Source organism: Python bivittatus, unplaced genomic scaffold (assembly GCF_059951505.1).
Source record: "Python bivittatus isolate LINGU-HERP-01145 unplaced genomic scaffold, Pbiv_v1 ctg000610_np1212, whole genome shotgun sequence".
Classification (NCBI taxonomy): domain Eukaryota; kingdom Metazoa; phylum Chordata; class Lepidosauria; order Squamata; family Pythonidae; genus Python; species Python bivittatus.
In genome coordinates, this window is record NW_028277088.1 from 13,416,288 (window position 1) to 13,441,993 (window position 25,706).

Sequence of the window (25,706 nt, forward strand, 5' to 3'; positions counted from 1 at the left end):
CTTGTATTTATCTGGCAACATTCTGCAAACATATTGAGGCCCTGGAAAGTTTTTGATGGTGGTGGGGGAACAACATCATGGAAGAAGGCAGTGTCAATCCACTTGCATATTGCCTCCAAGAAATCTGCAGGGACATATCCATTAAGTCACCAGGTGTATAATTTGACTCAATGGAAACCTTAGTTCATCTTTGACTTTTAAGAGACATCTTAACATGCAAAAAGATAGCACAAGAATATTGGATTTTTACTGTAAAAAGAGATAAATCTCACAGGTAGAAACATTTTCCTCTCACTCAGCCTACTGAACTCTGTTGTTGAAATATTGAAAGTGGCTTTAGTCTTGACGTAAGAATGAAGTCCATGCAAGCAGATAGTGAATTTAACATAGGTTACTTATGGAACCAAAACCATGAATGAAGTTCTCATATCTAAGTATATCTAGTTATATAACTCATAGTTCTAACACTATCTTGATAACCAGGGATTATGGGATAGCACAGACATATATTGTTGCTTCAGAGCAAACTATATATGTCCGTGCTATCCCATAATCCCTGGTTATCAAGATAGTGCTGGTGCTATGATAGAAAATCTAACAAAAACATTGTCAGCTGATGTGTTGAAAAACTAGATTAGAAGCAAACAAACTTTAAGCTGTCAGCTTTTCCTTTCATTTTTAAGAAGGAGAAGCAAGTTTAGTTTATAGGGATTACTTTAATCCAGTGCTTCTCAAACTGTATGGTTCATTACACCTGAGATGAGGCTGGCTCCAATCCTTCTGGCCTTCCGGAAGGCCCTTAAAACATGGTTTTGTCAGCTGGCCTGGGGATCCCATGATAGAGTGGAGCCTGCTAGATGGTTATATGATGGTTGATTGGAATCCACTCTCTTGTATGTTTTTTGGGTATTTTGTTTTTAATCTTTTTAATTTATTTTGGTAGTATTTTAATGGTTTATTATGTATTTGCATTATTTTATTATTTATGCTGCCCAGAATCACTATGTGAGATGGGTAGCTTTATAAATGTGATAGATAGACAGACAGATCTGTGATCCATGTGAACCCCAATGAACAAAACCAGTTATTACACTGATGCTAGAGCAAGAAATGAAGACACCATCCACCCTACATTCATTCCCGAGTAGATCTGTTAACTCAATAGTCTTAGATGGGTAGAGACTCCAAATATAGAGATGTTAAAGCCCTGCTTTGGCCACACACCATACTGAGACAGCGCTGATGTTAGTAGCTTTTTATAGTTAAGAGCTTTGTGGTATTAAGTATACCTCTTTGAATTCCTGAACTGTTCCTACTGACTGAAGTTATTAATCAGATAACTGGCTTATCTGATTCTGAGCCCTGGACAGATTTCAGCTCTTAACGGAGGGCTATTATGATAATTGACCTCTTTGCTACTTTAATTTACCTCTCTGCTTCCAGGTTTAACTATGCTTGAGAAGAAATACTGATTCCTAAGCCCTAATTTTAATATTTTTATGTCTGCATGATTCCTGTAAGCTAACTACGATATTTTCTCTATAAAACACGTTTGTATGAAGACCATTTGTTGTAATCCGTACTTTTGAGAAAATTGGTATAACAAAATGTATGTTTTATTTACATTTAAAGTTATATGTTTTTCTCTACCTCACAGAGTCCTTGACTTTGGACTGAAATATATAAGTTAGGTGTGGGCTTAAATGGCTAGATGGTCCTCCTTTTTCTATCCAAATAAGTATTTGTGTAGGAGCAAGATTTCCATTTCTGTGAGAATCAGACTTATTTTAAGTTTGCAATCCATAATGGTTCTGTAGTGAACCAGGGGTAAGACAAGGTTATGCATTTGAAATAGACATACAGATAGTCCTTGACTTACAACCACAATAAGGACCAGAACATTTGTTATTAAGCAGTGTGATCATTAAGCTAAGCATCATGTGTGGCAGTTGTTAAGCGAATTATTGCTGCTGTTAAGTGAATCACATGGTTCCCCATTAATTTTGCTTGTTGGAAACCGGTTGGGAAGGTCGCAGATGGTGATCACATGACCCCGGGACACTGCAACTGTTGTAAATACATGCCGGTTGCCAAGTGCCTAGATTTTGATCACGTGATGCAGGGAAGCTGTGCGGTCTTAAGTGTGAGGACTGGTCATAAGCCATTTTTTCAGTGCCATTATAACTTCAAATGGTCACTAAAGAAATGGTTGTAAGTTGAGGACTATCTGTACAGTATAAGCTCTGAGGATCCTAGTGTTGCTTTACAAACATAAATATACATCTTCTGAGAGAGGTAATTCAATGAAAACTGAAAAATTATCCAGGATTATTCAGGTGGTCCTATTTCAAAAGTACGCACAGGAAATTATAATTACCAGTCAATATAGAAGTGAGGGTTAACTCTTCATTATCTTTCTGACTTCTTTGCAAGAATGCTTATCAACTCACTTAGAGTTTTCATCTAGAAAGGTCATGTCAGTAAATTAAGGTTTTGGAGTGATTTTCATTCATATCAGTTCATATTTCTTGTCTTGACTGTGATTTTGCCTTACCTTTGCACCATTTCAATTAATTTAAATAATTGTTTCTGGCTTTTAATAATTGCAAATACATTTCTGACACAAAGAGGAAAGGTAATGAGAAACATTTTTCTGTATCTGACCTGCTGCTTTTTCTCAAGGCTTTTGGATGTATATGTTTGTAGCATAAAGAGAAATTTCTGGGGCCTGCTTCAGTGCCTGTTGTACCCCCTACTGTACGTTTTAATAAAAGTTTAATCCCATTCTATTTTGATAGACAGATGCCTGCCCACAGACACATCTTGAGTTTATAATGGCAGACAGAAACACACAGGTATTAGGCAGAGTATAAAAACTGCTTCCTTAATGTATTCCTGTAGATTTTGATTCCAAAGACAAGCACATTTATAATGCTATACCTAAGATATTCTGCTGGTATAATTATTGCAATTTTGACTAGATTAGATTTGTCCCTATCCTAGCCAAATCCTGCTTGACTGCTTAATTTGCTAGGTTCATCTTTGGTTCGTCATGGTGAAGTTTGCAAGTATTCTTAATGTAGTTGTCTCTTGAAGTTCTACAGCAGATTTGCAGTGCAAGTATTCCAGACAAACCCATTTTGTTGATTGACCAATTGGTCTTAGTGTGCTATCCTTTTAAAACCTTGTTGTAAGGTTATTGTCCTTAGGCAGTGTTTTTTGCTTTGACTTAATATCATAGGAGTTTCCTCCCTTTGTTTTGAAACAGAAAGACGAAAATTACAGAAGCCTACCACGGGACACCAGTAGCTGGTCTGCTAACCAGTTTCAGAGGGATAATGCTCGTTCTTCACTAAGCGCCACTCATCCCATGGTAGATAAATGGCTGGAGAGACAAGAACAGGTAACATATATCTGTTGCAGATAACCCAGTATGTAATATAACTTTTATATACTTGCACAAGCCCAGAGGCACACAGATTACCAAGACGTAGGGACCGCGGTGGACCTCTAGATATTTTGAATTTTGGTTTCCATTAGTGCCCTGTAACTATGGCCAGTGTGAAAGGATTGTAGTGTTGGAGACCAAAACACTGAGCGGGTAAAAAGTTGCCTATTCTTGCCCACAATATTTTAAATCATACTGGCTTCTGAACTGATGATAATGATCATCAGATATAGAGGGGTCTCTTAAGAACAAATAACTACTACAGTTATAACTTCAGTTTATAGAAGGGAGTGTGTGCAAAGTCTCAACAATGGCACTTCTATCATCTTCATTTGACGTTAGAACCGCAGACCTCTACAGTTCCAGTGTATTTCAGTAAAGGTGGATGAAAATATATTGGAAAACAACGGGCCAGTTCTGGAGCTGTAACTCTTGATCATGTTTCAGATGGTTTGTATCTGTTACTACTGGTCTGTACTATTTCAGATTGCAGATGAAGAATCAAATATATGATGCAGCTTTGAGGGGAAAAAAATAATCTGCAGATATCCACCTCCTTGTAAAAGTGCAAAAAGATACATGAATTCTCCATCTACAGACTTCAATTGTATCATCTAGCAGTAGATGTGTTCATCCTGTCCCAGCCTGCAGTCCCAGTATCAGATTAGGGAGAGCTGAGAGCTAAACTGGATTTTTCATCTGTAATACAAAGAACTTCAGTTCAGCAATAGATGCATCATGTAAGGTCTCCTAGGCATGTAGTATGGAATCTAAGCTAAGGATGTCTGCTGCTATCAAGCTCCTCTTTAAAGAGACATTCACATAGCTGCTAGTTTGCCCTTTAATGAGGTTAGGGCACATGAAATGGAAGATCACAAATCGTGCTTCGTCCTGAATCTTGGCGAAATATAATTTATATGGCAGACTAAAGCAGTGAGCATTGGTAATGTGGGCTATTATTTGGAATGTAGTATGTTCACTTGTTTGCTGATTTTGTAGTGACCTTTGCAGGAGGCAAGCACACCGTTCATTTGGCAAGCTGGCAAAAGCATTTAATGTGAGAGTTGAATGGGGGCTGTTAACCTTATAATCTTGTCTTGATACTGTGGAACTTCTCAGCCACACCCAACTTCAGTATTCCAAGATAATAAAGCCTGGCAGTAAATACACCACATCCTGGCACTGATATCTAATTCATACCACATCCCTGTTCAAGTTTCTCTCTTCTTCATTGAAAAGCCATCAAACATGCAAAATCCTTTTAACATTTTTCTGTGGTTTTGTTGACACTGGATGGAGGTGAAACCCATATAGTATTTCTGCAGCCTCATGTCAGTTGCTTAAACTGAAGAGTCTAAAAGCTATTGTTATGGTTGTTATTTTCTTTTTATTGTCACTAAATTACACGTTCATATTTGAAAGCAAGTTGAATCAGGAGTCTTACTAGTGACCTTCTAGGAAATGTCTTCCATTTGCATATTTGAATAAATTTAACATACAGCTATGTACTGTAGCATTCTAACCCAAAGTTTTAAATAAGACATTGATTTTCAAGAAAGTAAAGTTACTACTAAGTTAGACAGTGATAAAACAGGTTAGAATTTCATTAGATAACTGAGTGCTTTTTTTTCCTTAAGTATTTTTTTGGTGGATTTTTTTTTTTTTTAGATCTATTACATTTGATGTTAATGAGTTTGCATGTACCTAGAAAGAAAGAATACTTTGGTGATTTCATATCAGCGGGTTAATTAATTAAACTGAAATTGTGTAACGGGGCATGAACAGTGGAAACAAATCCTTAATGAGAGCAGAATGGAACAAAGTACTGGAGAGGGTGATGAGGTTTGCACATGAGAAACTTAACTGCGCTTAAAAATCCTGATCCTGAAGACCCTCTTTCTCCATTTAAAGCAGGAACTACCGGTATTCATACATTTAATCAAGCTTGTTTGCCTTGCTTTGATTAAGAGGACTTTGGATTATTTAGCTAAGTACTTTTTACTTTCTTCCATAGTAAAATGATTTGGAGTAATACTTCCCCTCTGACACTCCACCCTCCGTTGCTGAATTTTAAGTTCCGCCAGCCCAGCTGAAGGATTCTGGGTACTATATTTAAACCACATATGGACCCCTCCAGTTGCCCATCCCACTTACAAATGACAATTCTTTGTTGATATATAACTACAATCTCCTTGAGTTGAATTTATTTCCTTTCCCAGCCACGTGAAAGGAGGTGTGGGTTGCTGAAATCCAGCATGTGCAAAATCACTTTTCATTTTGTCTGTGTTACGTTATCTGAGGACTAGTCAACTTTAGGGTAGGAACCACATTGGAAAATGTGAAAACATATCATGTAACTCTGAGAAACATGGGAGAGTGGGGAGGCTGCATATTTTAAAAATTTACAAAATGTCCATTTGCCAGAAAAGAAACAGGTAAACTTGCTTTCCTTCTAGTTCCTCTCGCCTCCTTTGGTCTCCTTACTACCTAGATTATTTTTGCCTGTGGTGGAGTGGGGGTGTTGGGACGCACGCAAACAGCACATAAAGACATCCACCCTTTCAGGAACTCTGATGGAGATTTCTGGGACCCAGAGCCCTTCTATTAAATAACAGTGATGCTATATAACCTTCATTTCTTGTTGCTGTTTGTAATTAAAAGCCTCTCTTAAAAAGTCAGGTGAGGTAGGGACCATAGTGGATGCATCTGTTGTGCACTTGGACATCACATCATCTGCCCTTACACTAAAATCTGTCCTAATGTCACATGAAATAAATACCAGAGTAATCTGAAGTGAGATACTCAAGCATTTATACACTAGCAAAGGAATGATTTATTTATTCATGCAAATTTGTTATAGCTGCCCAACTCCAGCAAAACTCTGAACTTTTAAATAAAGTTTTTGCAGATAACATTTAACCTTATGGATCTGTTACTGATCAATTTCTCTGCACTGACATTTAGCTTGCCATGTTTGTCAACAATTGAATAAAATCGTAATTTGTGTGTGATTTTACCTCTTCATTAAGCAATATAATTTTATATACCAATCCAATTCAAATTATTTTACCAGACCCCTTTCATTCTTTAGTGCTTTTTGTTTGTTTGTTTTGTTTTTTTGGGGGGATGAATACTAATTCAAGAAACTGATTTAGAAAACAAAAGCAACACTTTTTGACTCAAGACATGGATTTAAATCAGCGTCTTTCTATGATGCCTCTTCTCTTCAAGTGTGGTTATTTGAAGAGCATCTCAGTGTCTGTTATGACTATATTGTAAATAGTAAAGTCATTTTTCTTCCCCTCTTAAAGGTTTCTCAATGCTTACATTAATCTCTACAGAATATTCTAAAAAAATGAGTATTTGTGGAGTCCTTGGGGTTCTCTGAGCTTGGTGGTTTTCTTACAAACGTTTGTTACCTAGCCGGGTAACAAAACATTTGCAAGAAGACAACCAAGCTCAGAAAGCACCAAGGACTCCACAGTTCAATCCTGAGCGATATATATTCTCTTCTATTGGTAACTGATTATTTGTTGGATACATCTATATTTTAATGGATCCACCGCACGTCAGCATTTCCCTTAAACGTTGAACATTTTTTTTCATGAATGTGTAAATGTTCATTTATATATAGAAATATATTTGGCCGCCCATATTAACAAATAATTCTGGGCAGCTCACAACCCGAAACAATAAAAAAGCAGCCTAAATACCAATGCAAACCAATATAATAAACATAGCGTGCAAAATACAAAAGCCGAGGCCCGTTATACATAATCCTCAATCAACACATTCACCACTGTCTGACTCCACTAACAGCCTGGCCCTCATGCCTGTGGAAAAGGCTAGCTTTTTCTGAAAAGCCGACATTGCATATTGTATGGCTAAGTGATCATAATTATTATCAAATATACTTTAAAACATATTTAATATACTGTGTTTTTATCTACCCATTCTTACTCATTTTTGATGAAAGAACATTTGCTTTACAAATGGTTTCAAAGGAGAAAGGAATCTTGAAAAAAATGTTTATGTATGAATTGTAGTAGATTTAATCAGTAATGAGGTGGCCAAAGTGTGTCCTTTCTTTCTTTCTTTCAGTGTACAATCCTATCTCAGGTGATCTGTAGCTTCCTGGGCTTTCCATGCTTGCATTAAATCTTGAAAGGAGGAGGAACTCCTGAGGAAATTAATTCCATAATGCTTTTCCATTATCACTGCTAATGTCACTACTAGAAAAAATGACATTGCCTTGAATTTCTCCTTTCTTTGTAGAAATTAGGAAGAAACAAATGTTCTGCCCACAACCTTGGTGGAGAATTTCAAAAGGTTGTTAAAAATCAATTTATTAATCAAGAACAAGGAATAACCCATATTCTTCTGATATCTTCAGTGACCCTGAATTTGCATGATATGTATATAGAGGTGTTTGCATTTGTATTATATTTATTACCAAAATTTAAGCACAGCCCTATCACCACCTAAGCAGTTTGATGACTTTATTTTTTAAACTGCACTATGAATATATGATTCGGTATTATAATTGGTGTAATTGAACTAGATTTTTCTCTGATCCTTGCGAACTCAGAGCTCCCTAATATGTATTCTTCCCAACTCAACAGAAACTATGGAAAAGGGGCATCGGGTTCCAGTCATTGGTCTGTTTGTCCATTAGCAACACAACTTTCCAAAAACTGAAGGAAACTCAGCCATATATGGCTGGGGGGTGAGGGGGTGGTGAGAATCCAGAAAAAGAAATATCTCATTAAAAATGAGCTGGAGCTGTTCAGGGGCTTGGAGAAAAAGATTCTAGGGAAAAAATCCCACAATCCATTCTGGGGGGAGGAGCAATTGGGCAGCAGTTCAGAATGTTGCCCACTCCTCCATTCCATGTCCCTTCCGTCCTCCTCCACAGTCATGTGACCCAGACCAGAGCTACTATTAAGGAGATGGAAAGAATTCCAGAATTCAGGCTTTACAGCCCTTCCCTTCTTTCCCCTCCCTCCTCTCCCCAATTTTAAGTTCAGCAGTTAATTCTCATTTGAGTTTTGTTACGTTTATAACCTAGTATGTCATTATTTTTATCGTCTGACTATTGCATTAGTATTAACAACCAACCAAATGTTTAAAGGCACTAACAGCACAATCTTATTCATATATATTGGAAGTGAGTCCTATCAAGTTCATAGGATCTAGTGCAGATTGAAGCCTAAAAGATAAGTATTCAGCATGTTTTAAAATTTATCTCCCAAGCTTATGAAATTATTTTATTTTTTAAAATTTATTTGTGTGTGTGTGTGTGTGTGTATCTATATATCTATATATCTATATATCAAGCAGAGTTAAATTCCCAGTGGGATAACAGTGAAAATTTGGCCTTAGTGAAGAGTGAGTGAATGTTGTTGAACATTGCCCTTAATTACTATAGTGCCCAGCTAATGCGTAAGTGAAATACATTAGTAGAATTAAAATTTTGTCTTTTATTCCCTTGATAGGTAATACAGTTAATGAATATAGATCTGACCAAATGAAGATTATTTATTTTAATGCTTTACATCATTGTAAAACTTTTAGCATAGCATGGGCCTTTCATACAAACTTTAAATAGAAGCAATCCTTGTAGCCACTTCAAAGATTGTGAAGATTAAAAGTTTTAAGTGCATTAAAGCAATTCACTTAATTGTGTCTGTAGAGGATATTATTTCTTCTGCAATGGATTTCTTTGTTTACAGTTCAAAGTATTAGCTAGAAACCCTTTTTGAACTTGGTATTTAGGGATGTTTTCACCACTGATTTGTTCTATAAATAGTTCAAAATAGTAGCTCATAATCTGGGCTCCAGAAGGGGCTACGGCCTATCAGAGACATTTTCCATCCTCATTTTTTAATTTTTTTGGTGAGACAGCTTTAATTTAACAATGAACTGATGAAATTCACTGACAGAGGATGTAGGGTTTGTCCTGGGATTTGATGACTTTTACATGGGGTTAGAGAAGTTTGGGTGAGAGAGGTATATCAATTATGAATTGGTTATGATAATTAGAATTTGCTGATTATGGTGAGGAGGAGGAGGAGGCCAGCAGAACTACTATCTTGTGTTTTTCTCAGAAGCATCTGTTTAGCCAATGTTGGGAATGACTTATTGAATAAGATGACTTTATACTCAGCTATCATTCGGTGAAGAAGTAATCACCCCCTTTTGGATTTTCTGGATGTTTGCAGATCTTCACTGCTGCATGTTATAAGAGCTCTATGTGAGTCCTTTAAGGTGAATCTTCGCATGAGATGTATAAAGTGAGTCCTATAAAGAAGATTTACAAGATAATAATCTAATGCTTGCTCCATCCACACTGTCTTATAGCAGTGCTAAGAAAATTATATTCAGGAGAAGTTTGAATATTAAGTATGTTAAATGGAAAATACAGTTTGTCCAGAGTCCCTCTAGAGCTATAGAAAAAGGAAAGTTCTGTTGTCACATCTAGAACAAAATATTGGAAAGCTTAGATATTTACTTTAATGCTTGACACCTTCCCCTTCCCAACAACAGTGTAGACTGATTTGATGCTCCATGTTTCCTTTGTTTAAGAGAGAGAAACCTGGACAGAAATTCATCATAAATGCTGTCCAGAATGTCTGTTAGCATGCATCCTTTTCAGCATCTACACTCTGATCTGCAATCAGTTTGAAACTTGATATTTTGCCGGCCAGTCTTGAAGTCCTTGGTTATTACTGCAGAAAGCATAAGACTGATAGTCAAAGCAAGGGGAGAGGGGGTTGCCTCTTCCTCCTGTTGGGTATTTCATGTTTCCTTGTTAATCTAGACTTTGACAAGGAGGTTGCCAAAGAGGCACGGACAGAAATTTCAATGCAAGCCTGAGAAATATTGAACTAAATCCAAGAGGCACACAGGTTGTCAGACCTTTTTCAACTGGAGTCCCTAAAGGTAGTATCTCCTGAACCAATTTGGGAAGGACTGACTACGGTTAGACCAGAAGTAGTCATGGTGCACATTAACTGGGCATCAGTGAAGTCCTAAATCAAATGACTGGTTTTTGTTAGATGTTCAAGAATGAAAAAAGACGCGGAAACGTTTCCTTATATGTTAGGAACTTTTTGTAAATTTTCAAGATTGTGCAGCTTTGGCCTAACCTGATTGGTTATTTGTCGAAGATGTTTCCAGACTAGCTTGTTTGCTTCTAGAATTTATATTGTCGCCCACCTCAAACTTAATGACTCTGAGTGGTGTATGGTAAACAAAAAACAAAGCAAAACAAATACAATTAAAATCCAAAACATTAATACTTGATCAGGAAATCACCTTCAAATCCATCTGCTGGGTGGAAAGATGGGAAGCTCCGCTCATCCTGGCCCTCATGCCTGAGGCAAAGCTAAGTTTTTACTGCATTTCTAAAGGCCAGCGATAATTTCCCTGAAAAAGAAAATTGTTAGCAGAGGATGAGCTTTGAGGTGACATGTATGCAGAGCTTTCTCCTTGGCACAACTGCCACCTAAAGCGAATGCTTTTTACATCCAACTATATAATATTCTTTTTTATCAGTTGACAGGTTAGTAATCAAAATATGTAAGAACTCGCCTGACAGCGGCTTGCTGGTAGACCTCTCTCCTTAGAGATTCTGTGGTATTCAGATAGAAAGTACTGTAATGATATAAACACAGAATATGTTTGTTTTCCAAAATGACAAAGTGGGCTCTAGTCCATGAACGTTTTTTCCATATGACATTTGTTCATCTGAAAAGGGCTGTAAGCCTTCACATTGTGTTGGCACTCATAATAGCATGCAACTGTTCTTCTGGAATATTTCTTCCAGAAAGGGTGGGGGGGGAAGAATTACATCTCTTTTGGAGCAAAATGGAACCATTGGAACAAATCATAGCATGCACAGCAGCGTGGCAGCTATTTGGAGTGTAGGAAGTTTGAAAGTTAGTAAATATAAAGGAACAATAATCTGTAAGTGGAACATTCTGTTTATTTCATTGCTTTTAGTTGTTAGATGTATAATGTCAGGTTTCTCTTGTCAAACATTAGAACTAGAAGCAATGCCAAGAGCATTCAAGGCTGTAGACCTCTGATAAGCATGCTTATTGCATATACACCCCGCAAGCTGTTATGAAAAGATTCCAGTGACTGCTGTGTATCAAATTCAAGCCCTGTTTATAGTGAATTCAATGTTCAGATTTGTATCCCTTTTTTTCCTGACCACATGGTGCAACAGGCTTGAAACTTCTCACTTTTGGGCAATTGTTGTTATGATAATGGACTAGACTGGTTCCAGGCTGTTTCCTTCTAACCTTGCCAGAATTAGTGCTCACATATATTTTTTCCCTTCCCATCAGGAATTCAAGGCAGCGTACGTAACATACTCTTCTTCATTTTTTTCCCACAGCGATCCAGTGGGATAGGTTCAACTGACAGTGACTAGACCAAAAGCTTCCATGGCTGAGGATAGACTTAAACCTAGACATCTCTTATCATACAGTAGTCTAACACCTTAACCATTACACCACATTCCAGCTTTCACATTTAATGACACAGTCTCTTTTTTTAATGCCACGATCGTATTCAAGCCTTTATACCCCCACTTCAACAGAAAACCATAGCACTAGAAGACCATCCTTGATTTCAAGCTTGCCATCTATAAAGATGCAGCATTGTGAAGGTTGGGATGGGGCCTGGGAGGAAATGGGAAACAACACATTAAAAAAAAGAGTCAGGCAAAAACAGTCTTTTTTGCAGAAGCCATTTTGTTTTCAGTTTCAGTACAGCTACTGAAATGGCTGTAGAATTGCAGGTTGATACCTTTGTAAGAATGTCTGCACTTTGGAAAATGCCTAACTTCTACTCTAAAGTGACCAGTTTCTTTTCCCTTACCAGGTATTGTCCCCTTACCATTATTTTGAGTGTGACTTCTCAGACAGAATAAGCAGAGTGATCTGCTTTTCCCACTTACATTTTGTTGACAAAAGCATACAGGCAAGCCTGAGTCACTGGGAGCAACTTGCTTTTGAGGATCTGTGATTCCCTACGGACTACAATAATTCTTCAGTCTGGGTCCTCCATGGAACTAATTTAAAGGTCTCGGTAGTAACACCCAAAATTTGAACAGCAGCTAGGAGAGAGAATCTCTGACTTTGATTTGCACTTCATCACATTTTTTGCAGATATTTACATCCGGCTAAATAAGCAAGCAAAGCTGTGAAATTATACATTCAACACATTCAAAAATCTCACGTGCCCTTGTAAAAATATCTCTTTCTGGGTAACTGGGCCCACAGCCAGTCCGTTCCCCTACACAGGAATTTCACTTTAGCCTACACATTTTCCCCATTTTGAAAGTAGACTTTTGTAATGCTTTGAAGTTTAAAACAATAATATTGTTCTAAGCCAGAGTAAATAGAGTGTCTTGAAATCACCATGGTTTTTCCAACCATATTAGTTGAAATGAACTTTTAAGAATAATAAAGGGAAAATGCTGATTTTTCAGTTTTCATTCAATATGTCTATTTTAAAAACTTTTTCAAAAAAAGAAAAAAAAGTGTCATAAAAGAAAAAATCTTGGAGTGAGACAAGAATTGTATATGGATATAAAGATATAGCCAAAAACAGATCTACCATATCTTTTGCTCAGATATCACTGTTTCTTATCTCTAGCTGTAGAAAGTGAAGATAATGATGATGATGATGTCTGACAATATTACCCTGGAGGTTGTCAAGGACACCCATATTTTGGAAACGTTGAATGTCATTCCATAACCATGTTTTTAATTGTTGTTTATCTAGAGCTAGAGATAGTGGCCAGAATTATAAGTATCTGTTTTATGTATACTAAAAGTCTTAAACAGAGCCATTGCTGTGTGTAGTCTTTTTTCTTTTAGAACACAACAGATCCACATGCCTTATCAAAAAGCCTTTCAGAAAAGCACCCTTTCATTTAAAGCATGCTTTTGCCATATGGCAACAAAGACTAATGTAAGAATGGAATAAGTTCAAAACTCTTTTGGATGAGCTGAACTACATACATTGTTCCTTGGATTCAGGCCAGTGTTTTTGAGAATCACACAGCCTTGACATGAAATTGGAGGAAGACATACTGTTTGACTATATGCAGAAATTGATTAATTTGCCTACATACATTTTATTTCCAGCCTTGAATGATCCTGGGTTAACCTCCATAATGTATTTTGTCTAGAATAGAATGGCCAAATACATTGTGTTGAAGAATCTGTGGCAAAATTATGTATAATGAATTTAATGACTCCATTCTAAACATGTGTTCTATTCTTATCGATTATGATTCCTGTTTGGGAATATTAAGTTACTCTTGGCTTCTGTATATAGCCCTGAGTTTTGGAAAATGTTACATTGGTAATTTGTTTCTACATGCATGCATTCGTCGGATACTTCCAAAGATAAACTTGCTAGTACCAGTTGAATGCCTATTTACTGTCAATGTTAGGTTTTCTTGTCATCTTGCTATTTTTCCAGCAAAATGAATAAGAATATCCAGGATTTTGCAGTCTGAACTATTTGGATTTTATTTTGGATTGAGGAAGGCCCTTGAACTGAGTGATTGTAACTTTGCTTTCTAGGTTTTGTAGGGCTGTGGAATGTTTTTGTTGTGGTTGATTGTCAGTGATGTGCATATTGATTTCCAACAATACACTTATATGTTGGTACTCAATAAATACACTAGCAACAAAATTCTTAGGTAGGTTATTTAAATGAGTTTTTTGAATGCTTTTACTTTTGATTGATTGATTGATTATGTGCCATCAAGTTATTGCTGACTCGTAGCAACCACATAGATAGATTTTCTCCATGACAATCTGTCCCTAACCTGGTCTTTCAGTCCTTCTAACGGTGTACTTATCGCCGCTGTAACTGAGTCTATCACCTTGCTGCTGGTCATCTTCTTCCTTTCCTTTCATCTTACCCAGCATTAGAGGCTTCTCCAGAGAGCTAGGTCATTGCATAATATATCTGAAATAGGATAATTTGAGCCAGGTCATTTGTGCTTTCAGTGAGAACTCTGGGTTGATTTGTTTGATGATCTGTTTGTTTTTTCTTGGCTGTCCATGGTATTCTCAGGAGTCTTCTCCAACACCAAGATTCAAAAGCATCAATACTCTTCCTATCTTGTTTCTTCAAATTCCAGCTTTTGCTTCCATAGAATGTCACAGGGAATATCATTCTTGCATAGTTGTGACCTTTGTAAGTGTAGAGAAATCACAGCATTCGAATATCTTTTCCAAGGCCTTCATGGCAATGGTTTAATTTGCTATTTTCTACAAGAATCACTTCCTTCTGGGCCATCAACAGATGTCCGTGTAGTACATTAAAATGTATAATTAACCCCATGATCCAGATGGTTTCTGATCCTGCCCATTCAATGAGGCATACCAGTGATCTTTTGTTTATTTGGGTGTAGCTATAATTCTCTCACTGCCTATTGTATGTTGGGGATGCTGGTCCCCTGGGCACATGTAGGAAATGAGAATGGTTTAGGATGGCCCATATGAGGAAAACAATGGATTCAGTTGATTTCCTTATGAATTCTTAATGTTTTCTCTTTAATCCCTGTTTATGTTTCTTGATTTGCATTATATACTGTTAGAACCCAGCTTTGTCGGAAATGTGCAATTTATAAATACGATAAATGTACCTCTAAAAGGGAGATAAGGTTTAGCAGATTGTTATTTATTATTTATTATTCAAATGTATATGGCCACCCATCTTAATTAAAAAAAAAACTTGGGGGAGGGGCTGACGAGCATAAAAACAGGCACCTTTATATAAAAACAATAGGAAAAAAAAAGATGTCAGGTAAAAAATAAAGACCTCAATCAGCACTGGGCAAAAACAGAGACAAGGCTTCACTGATGCTCTGGATGTAAATTTTGAGGACAGTTCCTGAACACCCTTTTCCACTTCATAGAATCATACAAGTTCCTTGACTTTCTGAGAAGCTTAGAATAAGTGGTTCAAGCAATAGAGGATTATTGGCAGAAGTCTTTGGGAATATTTGACATCATAACGCCCATCTAGAATTTTCTGTGGAATGTCTTGGTGGTTAACAATCCATTGCTTCTATTACAGTAGAAAAAGATGATGATCTGTGCCACACACAGAAAATTATATCCAGAAGTCTTACAGATGTACATTTAAGTGCTTATCTTGTACAGCTACATGTATTTTATGGGCATAAGCTACATGGGAGAGCTCATTTTTCATCTTATTAATAACTGCAGAATGATGCTGATTCACAGCCTGAACACTTATTAATAGCATATGAGGATCAATCTGGTGAGACTATCTGTGGGTAGGAATAGAATTCAGAATTTTTAGATAAATTAGGCTAAAGTAGACAGCAGTAGCAGCCGTAATAATGAATGGGGGTGATGTTACAGAAATATCACAGTGGCATACTTCTATGTAAATCATGGCATCTGTGAGATAGTGTCATCATGCATGTGTTGTCAACCTCTGCCCCCCCCCCCCTTTGTTTCTCATGGTAAACCACTGTTTTTTTCTAGTAGTTTTGAAACTATAACTGCCTTAGTCACTCAGCATTGGCCATATTGGTTGGGGTGAAATACATAAAATGGATGATAAAGTTACTTGTCCCTGAGTTAGCCCATAGATAAGGTGAATTCAGAAACAGATCTAGAAAGCACAGGATAATTTGGAAAGGTGAAACAACCATTCTAAGTAAATGATTATAAAGTAAATGAAAGAGTTAGTATGAAGTTTGGATGGTTATTCTTAAATTTCATGCTGCTCATAATATAAGAAATCTATTTAGGAGAGAAATCCCTATTAACTAAGTCCCTTGAGACCTTTTTTAGCATATCCATTCCATCCATCCATCCATCCATCCATCCATCCATCCATCCATCCATATCTGTCTGTCTGTCTGTCTGTCTGTCTGTCTGTCTGTCTGTCTATCTATCTATCTATCTATCTATCTATCTATCTATCTATCTATCTATCTATCTATCTATCATATTTGTATAGCTGCCCATCTCACAAAAAAGTGACTCTGGGCAGCATACGACACTCAATTAAAAAGAAAACCAATAAATACAGATAAAACAGTCATTATTAAAACTATAACAACTATAAAAAAGCACACAGAACAAGAGACTACGTACCACAGTAAGGGAGCCATCGCAAAATCCCCCCGGTCCTCTGGGACCCCCAGGCCTGATCACATAACCAGGTCTTGAGGGACTTGTGGAATGTTATGTCATTATTATTCAGAAAATACAAGTGGTTGGAAATGTTCAGAGGAAAGAAGAAAATAAGATTAATTTTTGTTAAAAAGTGTGTGTTTTTTCTTAGAAAAGTTTTTTTAAGAAAAGTATCTGGCACACATTTTACCTTGCACTATAGATTAATATTTTCCTATTTTTGTAATAATACATTCTGAAGCACAGATGTGAGGAACTGAGAATGCTGATCATTGGCGGGGGGAGAGAAGGGAAGACTTAGACTTCTTGCTCTAACCTGGCAACTTGTAGATATATTGGAGCTGTTACTTTCAACATTTTGAGCCAGTCTGTGGAAAAACTTACTAGGAATTCTGGAACTTGAAATTCATCAGGAGGATGCCAGATTAAGAGGGCTCCTTCAAAAGTTTTTGGAGTGTATCCTTAAGATTTGTAGACAAGTATCTGAAGCTGCTTGTGATCATTAGCACTAGGCCTGCAGATAAACATTTTTCCTCTCTTAATTGTGAAAGCACTTGTTGGCAGTATGTTTCCATTTTCAGCAATTACACTAGAATTTATTCTAAGATAGTGATTGAAATCACAAACTTTCAAAGAGATTAAAGGACCAACAGAGTTATTAAAGTAGGTGGGTGAGGAATCCCACAAAATAAAACTTTGGAAAGCTCGCTTTGCTTCCATCACATAAAGCGTGGAAATGTATCCAAGAGAAAATAAGTGAAAATGCTCATAAATAGCCAAATCTCGATCAGGCCTGTCATATTAAAACCTGCAAATGGATTTTATGTGTCACCTTTTATCTCACTTCTTTTTCTTCCTCTTCTTTTTTTAAAAGCAGAAATACTTTCTTTGATCGGAGATATTAAATTTCACAGTGTAGAGTGGTTTAATTTTCTTCCATTTTGGAATGATTGTCAGTGGCAGTATTACAAAACACATTTTAAGCTATTCTCTCTGCAAAAGGAAACCAGAACTCTTCCACAACCTGGATATTAGATATTTCTACTCTAGGACTGGATTGTGAAAGCTGGAAACTTCCGGATTATACATATTTGCCTCTTATAATTTATTTGGAAGATCACATCCTTCCATACAAGTCTGCTTGGTTTTAAGATTGTAGAAAAAGCTTTCCTTTCAGTAACAGCATTGTTAGAGGTATGTTTTGATGGAAAGATGAAAGAAGGCCTTCTGGATACCAGAGGTTTTTGTTCAGACATAATTGTGAAACTAACCAGTTTGAGATTGTTTTTAACTAATTAGGAACCTTCTATTTCTTTTTCATGTATGTGTTTTTAGTTGTGTGCTTAACTGACTCATTTGCACAGTATTTTTTTTTTTAGCTACTTTGTATGCCGTTTTTGGTGGAAAAGCAGGATATAAAATTAACATTTAAAAATCAGATGCTTCTAAATGTCATAAATATTTCCTGGTTAAATATAAAGATGTGAATGTTAATGGGTGAATAATTCATAATTTCTAGAATATAAGCTTTTAAAAAAGAGTTTCAAGCTCTTTCTGCAGCCAAACATCTCTTTGAAAGTAAGTTATACAGTTTTTATTTTATATTTAAATAAACATCAAATGAAGCAAATCCCATAAGTTTCTTGATATTTGATAAGTGTTTAGGCTATTCTTTCCAGTGTAGTACCCTCCAGATACATTGGAACACATTTGGAAGATGCACAGACTGTTTTAGGTTGTCATCCTGTTCAATTTTGTGTCTTTAAATTACACAAAAGTACATGAATTTAATCTAGGAATGTGCAGAACATTTTGAATTTGAACCAACTTGAATTTGAAATCCTACTTTGAGCCAGGGCTGTGGAGTCAGCACATAAAACCTTCAACTCCGACTCCTTTATTCATGGTACCTCCAATTCCGACTCCTTTAATTATATATCAATATAGGAAATAAATTATAACTATACAAATTATATATTTCCTATATCGACTGCAAGAACACAACATACAAGGCATTTCATCACTGCCAACGTGAATCAGCAGGCAACCTTTTAGAACCCTAACCTGTTAAAGCTTGGGTTTAAAGGCTGTGGCTAAGACATTATGTTTTTTTTTAAATTTTATTTATTAAAGAAATTACAAACATTCAGTAACCTTATAGTTTAAACAAAGGATAAAAGCTAAAAAATAAAAACAATCAAAGTATATATTTTGAAATTTGCAGAGAACTTGAAGTTAAAATATATTCTGAAAAAAATAGGTTAATCAAATTATTATCTATGAAATAGGAAATTTTACCATATATTTTTTATATTTATGTACAATTTAAATTTATTAGGAGTCGGAGTTGGTACATTTTTACCGACTCCGACTCCAGTAACCCAAGAATTGTTTCCAGCTCCACGACTCTAACTCCACAGCTCTGCTTTGAGCATTAAATAACTATTCTGAGTGTGAAATGGGCTCCTGTTAACATTGTGGAGCTGTTTCGAATGAAGCTCACTAAAATGATTGAAACAGCCTGTTTCATACTTGAAAACTTAAGAGTTCACATTTCAAATGTTTTTGCAAGTGCCCAATTTCACCTATTAATTGTTCCAATTGAATCACAGTATTTATATTTATGTATGATCCATTTTAAGTTATATATTACATTAAAAAGAAATACCTATCTTGATATAGAAGCTTAAAAAGGGATCACAGTGAAGAATTTTAGCAGTAAATACTATTTTGATCACATGAAGCACATTCTAGCCTTTCTAACTTATTTAGTATTTAACGCTCCAGAGGGACCAATTTTCATGAGAAATTTGTTTTGGTAATCACAAACAGACATAATTCTGTAATTTTCTCATGAAGCATGGGCTAAAGTTTTGGCATTAATGACCTGAAACTTTCCTGAAGTGGAATACAGTTTTGTATAAAGTCCAAGAAAAATAATGTTGAAGTTAGGAGGGGAAAAGAGAGAAAAGTTATTGCTTAGTGTTTTAAAGCTATTTTCAATAAAATGGTTGTATAAACTAGAACTTTGCAAAAATGTGATGAGAATTCAAGTCTGTTCTAATATTTCATTAATATTTTTTGGAGGCTGTCTTATTTTTATCAGTTGTTCTTAGTGATATTCTAGCAGAAGATTGCATTATGGAAATAGTGGGGTCATATACAAATAGATTGCATTATGGAAATAATGGGGCTTCATATACAAGTTTCATCAGGTCTCTTGCATGCCTGAGCATAAATTCTAATATTATTCCAACAACCTTTCTTTCACACCCAACTTCAGATATGACTCATTCATTGTAGTCAACACTTTAAATGTTTCATTTGATCAGATTTATATATAGCCTCTTTTTGCCAATGTCTGTAAAAGCTATTCTCTCACTGCTGTTATGCCTGGTTACTATGAGTTTTAAAAAATGAAAATATACTCACATGCCTACTTGTAACATTATTTATATATGGCACTTTTTAAGCATGCAAATTTTGCATAGTGATTAGTGACTGTTATAGACGTTCATCAAGACATAGTAAAAGCAACATAGCATAGGCTTTGCATGTAGAAGATACTGTTTTGAGTCCTTCCCATATTCAGGTAAGGCTAGATGATACATGGAGAATGTCCATGCTGGCTGGGAATTCATGGAGTTGCAGAACTTTGAACACGATGCAGCTATTTTCCTAGTGGCTTTATTAATGTGTGACCTATCCTTCAATTGTTTTGTCTGCCACTTTTATAAAACAGTAAAACTAGAAGAGAGTTCACTTCCAGATTTTCTATATTTTATTTTGTCATCTTCTATGCAGCAGAGATGGAAGGCTGAGAGACAGACAGGTTTTGAAGAGATGATATGATTGTGAAATACGGTTGGGTAGTTATTCCTTGTAATAGTTTGGATGTGCTTGCAGTTTTTAATAACTGTTTTTCCCTCTCTAAGTACATGCTATTTTCTTTGAAAAAAAAATAAGCTGGGAACAAATGCCAGAAATCGTTGCTTCTGTTTCAGGTATTATTTTTGAATGTTAAAACCCCGCACCATATTCTCTTTTTAAAAGAACGTGGGTGTTTGAAGAGAGGATGAAGGACACTGTTTGATGTCAAGCAGTATTGTGAAACCTCCTCGCAGCCTCTATCATATGCCAGTAAATGCACAAATATAGCCATTTTGATTGTTAGAACTTCTTAACACCCTCTAGAGACCTTCAGAGTTTTACTTCACCTTACTTTAGTAGTTCTCTTTTCTACTCTTCAAGAATTTAACTTCACAGTCTTAAAGGACAGGTTGCCTTTTATTGATTCTGTCTGTTATGCAAATAATCCAAAGCAATAAGAATAAACTTGTGCTGATTGTATTTCTATCCTGTACAAATTGCCACAAACAATCTTTAGCTATGGCTGGTGTGGGTCTTCCAGGCTGTGTGGCCGGGTTCTGGAAGTTTTGTTTCCTAACGTTTCGCCAGCATCTGTGACCGGCATCTTCAGAGAGCAGGAACACAGACAGGAGCAGTTCTCTCTGTGCCCAGGGTGATGTGACCCTTTTGTGGGTATTTATAGAAATCTCTCTAAATTTATAGAGACTTCCAGAACACGGCCACACAGCCCAGAAGACCCACACCAGCCATCGTATTCCAACCATGAAAGCCTTCGACAATACATCAATCTTTAGCTAATCTGGGTTAAGCAGTCTGAGCCCCCTAAAACTTTTTTTAAATTTTCTCTAAAATCTTCACCCCAAAAACTTTAAATGCCACTGACTACCTTATCTGCTTCTGTCCTCAAGATAGCACTTGCCTGAGGTAAACAGTTTTCTGTTAAATACCTATCAAACTCAATATAATTTTGTTAGTTGAGTTTAAGTTCAACTTATCAGTAGTAATAACATTTTATATTTCTAATATTGGCAAGAATTGATGAGTATTTTGGGGGGAGCTGCAAGTAAGATAATAATGGCTCGTGCCTTGTATTATGCACACTGGAAATCTAGGGGCTGATTACCCTCATAACAATGTTGTAAATTATAGAACTACTAAGTTGCTTGTGATAATAGCATTATGTAGTTATTTAAACTCCAATTATACAGGTAGGCTATCTGGTCAGCATATTTTACACTGCCATCTCCAGTCTTTGGGGTAGGTGTGAGAAGAGGAGGGGGGAAGAAAACTTTCATAAAACAGAATTGCTGCTCCAGGTGACATATTACTCCAGTTTGTGGCCCTCTTGGGAACTCTCAAAGATGTATCTGAAAATGTTCTGTAAACTTTTTTTTTAATTTCGTACTCCTGCTTATGAAAATAATAGGCCAGAAGAATAATAACTCAAAATTAACTTCTACTCTCTCTCTTATGCTGTAGGAATATGCCCTCTTAGAATGTTTTGAGTCCGAGCCAGAGATGTTGATGGTTATATGAAAAGGTGCTTCTTTTCGGAAGCAGATAGATACCTTTAACTGCTTGGATTTCAGCATTAATATGTACAGGAAGAGCCAGTTTTGCTCTAGGAATTTTATTTATTTATTTATTTATTTATTTTGTCAGTTCATATAGCTGCCCTCTGAAGAACAACTGAGGGTGGCACACAATTAAAAAAGCAAAACACTAAAAATAAAGAACAATAAAATACAGTAGAAAACAAAACAAATTCCACTGAAGTCAATTCAACAGTCAGAACAGTCATGCCAGCCAGGATTGCAGATCCTCCTGACCCAATGCCTGGGGGGGGGATATAGGTCTTCAGAGTCTTACAGACGTCAGACAGGGGTGGGGTCATCCAGATCTCAGGGGGAATGCTATTCCATAGAGCAGATGCAACAACAGAAAAGGCACGTCTGGGTCCTATAGGATGACATTGTATAACAGGTGGGACCCTGTCAGATCTTACTGGATGGACAGAGGTAATTGGAGACAGGAGTCCAACAAATAACCAGGCCCTGTGCCATGATAGCCATCATCTTGAATTGTACCTGTAAGATGAATTTCTATTCTGCTTCTTGATCACCTACCTTTTCAATGTGACCAATTTAGCACAGTTTAACCGTTGGAACTCTGGAATCTTCAATGCAAAATATGTTCATAAAGCCTCTTTGCTACTAGTACCTAGCCCTGCATTTTGACTTTTTTTTTTTTTTGGTCTCAGTTTACCCTACCTGAGGAGTCTTACCCTTATAATTGTTTTAAGGTGTCCTTTTGCTACTTTTTACATTTTGCTCTAGTTGGTTTAAATGTGTGTGGTTCCCCCATGTTTTAAAAAATAAATTTATATTCTCTCCCCCCACCCATGCATTAGAATTAATTGAATACTATTTTAAAGTAAATTTGGACAGTCAAGAAGACTGTATCATTTTATTTATTATTTTCATTTTACTGGCCTTTAGTAAAAGAAGAGATGCCTTTGGTGATACTGAATATTATTTGACTTTATTAGCAAAATTATGGAATAAGATTAACAATAATCTTTCATAAGCTTTCCTTGCATTATACTTCCAGTTTTAAAAAGGCATACTTGTCTGTCACACAGCCCTCCACATTAAAGCAACTGCAAACGGCAAAGTAGGGGTTGCAGGTTTTCCAGGAATCCAAGTTAATGTATCTTTTTAAAAAGTTTGCATTAATTTTATCAATTTGTTCTTTTGATGTGACACTGTAATTTTAAGAGAACAATTTGAACTTCGCTAGCATTACCAGTTTCATTCTGGACTGCGTCTGTATATGGTGTATTATATGAGCACCCTTTTCCCTGAGTCATGTTACATTCTGTCTCCCTGGGGAGGAGAATCCATATTTATAAAATACAGTATATAAAATAGGATTCCACTATATAAAACAGAATTCTGACTGCTACAGAGCATTACATGCAGTCTGCTTTGTATTGGTGTAACCTTAGACAATGTTGTTAATGTTAAATTTCATAGGCAAACAATATGAATAAAGACAAATGGCATCTAAGTGAAGCACAACAGAAATTAAGAGAATATGAATCTGCAAAGCACAGTCATTTTCCAAATCAGTTTTAGTCAAATTTAGTACTGAAATACTTAGCAGAATTCGTATTTGTTCAATGTACAATGCCACAAATGCTATATTTTATAAGTTTTAATTTCTTTTCGTAAAGCCCTCTGAATTTCTTTCTCCCCTGAGATTTTTTAATGTTCGAAACCTCTGTCTGATTATAGAAAGTTTAGATTCCATTTTCCCAGTATGTCATTACATCTCACTTAAGTTTCTTCAGTCACCAGGATTCCCAGTCCACTGATTTGATTAAGTCCTTCTGGAGTTTATCATAAAGACTCAGAAGATGGTTGCATGGTTACAAAAGGGGGGGACGGACCCTCAACAATATACACTCCATAAATTTATGTCATTTTATTGTTATTATTTATTTATTATTATTATTCATTTTAATATTTCCATTTCCTTACGTAGGTCATTAATAGTCAGAGACCCAGTTTTAGGCTGTGCAAAAATTAATAATTATTATTAATTTCTCCTGATTCTGACAAGGCTATTTATTTATTTTGTCTGAATTGGTTAGAGGTAAGCTTACTTTCATTATTGCGTAGATAAATGAGGAAAAAGATGAGACACTACTTCAGATTGTCATCAACATCCCTTTGGATGTCTCAGAGTGTATTAGAAGATGTACTGAATGTGATGCTCAAAAGTGCTTCTTTAGGGGAAGGCCAGACACTAAGATATTAAGGGCCCTTCCAAGGAGACAACACTAATTTGTCATCATCCTCTGAGGATAAACTATGACAGCTCTTTCCAGGCTGAAGAGCTTGAATATACTGTCTTCATAAGGTTTTAAATGGCTGCTGAGACAGCACCCTCCTATTGCTTTATTAGGAGAGAACTAGCAAAGCTCATTTAGAGGTATTGAAGTTTCTGATTCAGAGGCCTTCTACCAGACCTGGTGTGCATAGTCTAAGGTGTGACTGGATTCTACTTAATTGATTGAACTCACCTAAGTAGACGTGACTGTTCTTCTGGCTCAACAGCACTGGTTTCCTAGTAAACCTCATGTGATTGCAGAACAGAATGCTCACCCCATCCCTTGGCATTCTGTTGGTTGATCATGTCAGCAGTATGTTGAAAGCATTTAAGTTTGGGGTGCACATAGCACCTGGCTGGAACTCCTTAAACCAAATGTGTTTTCTCCTGGAATCACACTGTAGTTGTCGAGGGCAGCTGTGTGTGCTGGGAAAGGAAGCAGATGATTTAAGGAGTTGCAAATGTATGTGCTGTGGGAGCTATATGAGCATCTGTGTGAGGTCTCTGAAGCACTTTTTAGCCGTTGAGTCTGAAGTGCTGCACAGCCCCAAACAGTTTGTTCTAAATGGGGTCCCAGAGACAGGTGTCAGTAATGGATCCTGTAAAGTTTTGTGACTTTTTTGCAAAGGAATCCTTGGGGAAGAAAGGAATGAGTTGTTAAGAAGGGAGAAGAGATTATACAGGCCAGGGACTGAAGCAAGCATGAGAAAGAAACCCCAAATAACCCCACCTTGACTTTGGTTAGTATCAGATAGGGCAGGGAGAAAGTTGGACAGGTTTTTAAAATTCTGTTATTCTGCCCTGCAACAATAAAGTAGCATTTCTGAAATTCCTGTTGTGTCTTTTTCTTGACCTAGCCTACCTTGAAGGGCTGACAGTTTCTCAGGTAGCCCAGTATACCAGATGTAGGGTTGGCTTAATGCTCAGGCATTCATTGCTAATATCTTGCTTAAATTGCAGTGCTGTTCACACTGTGCCAGAAACTGCTCCCAGTTGGAAATAAGCTTTAATGTACATTAAAAAACTGTCTGCACTGTGCTTTGGATCTCACTCATTATAATACAGTATTGGTCAATGGAGAATATATTATATTGTAAATGTGTGTTCTAACTCAGTGGGAACAAACTAAGATTCTGTCACCACTAGATATAAGTTAGATCACAGGAGGTAGGAGGGATAGAGTGTATATTGAAGTCTTGGTTGATTATTTCAATGGGTAAGATTTATGAGTTTGACCTTGAAAATCCTCAGATTCATATTGTGGTGTGGCATTGGGCTTGGATGGC

At 36.5% G+C, this 25,706-nt stretch overlaps 1 protein-coding gene across 4 annotated transcripts in view; it reads left to right on the top strand.

Moving 5' to 3' along the window:
* The window catches only part of PARD3 (par-3 family cell polarity regulator), a 574,792-nt gene that overhangs the window by 244,780 nt on the left and 304,306 nt on the right, over positions 1-25,706 (top strand). For all 4 annotated transcript variants that reach the window (XM_088149996.1, XM_088149995.1, XM_088149997.1 and 1 more), the window contains one exon: positions 3,269-3,403. In XM_088149996.1, the coding sequence (XP_088006122.1) occupies positions 3,269-3,403 (135 nt within the window). The remainder of the gene's footprint in view (positions 1-3,268; positions 3,404-25,706) is intronic.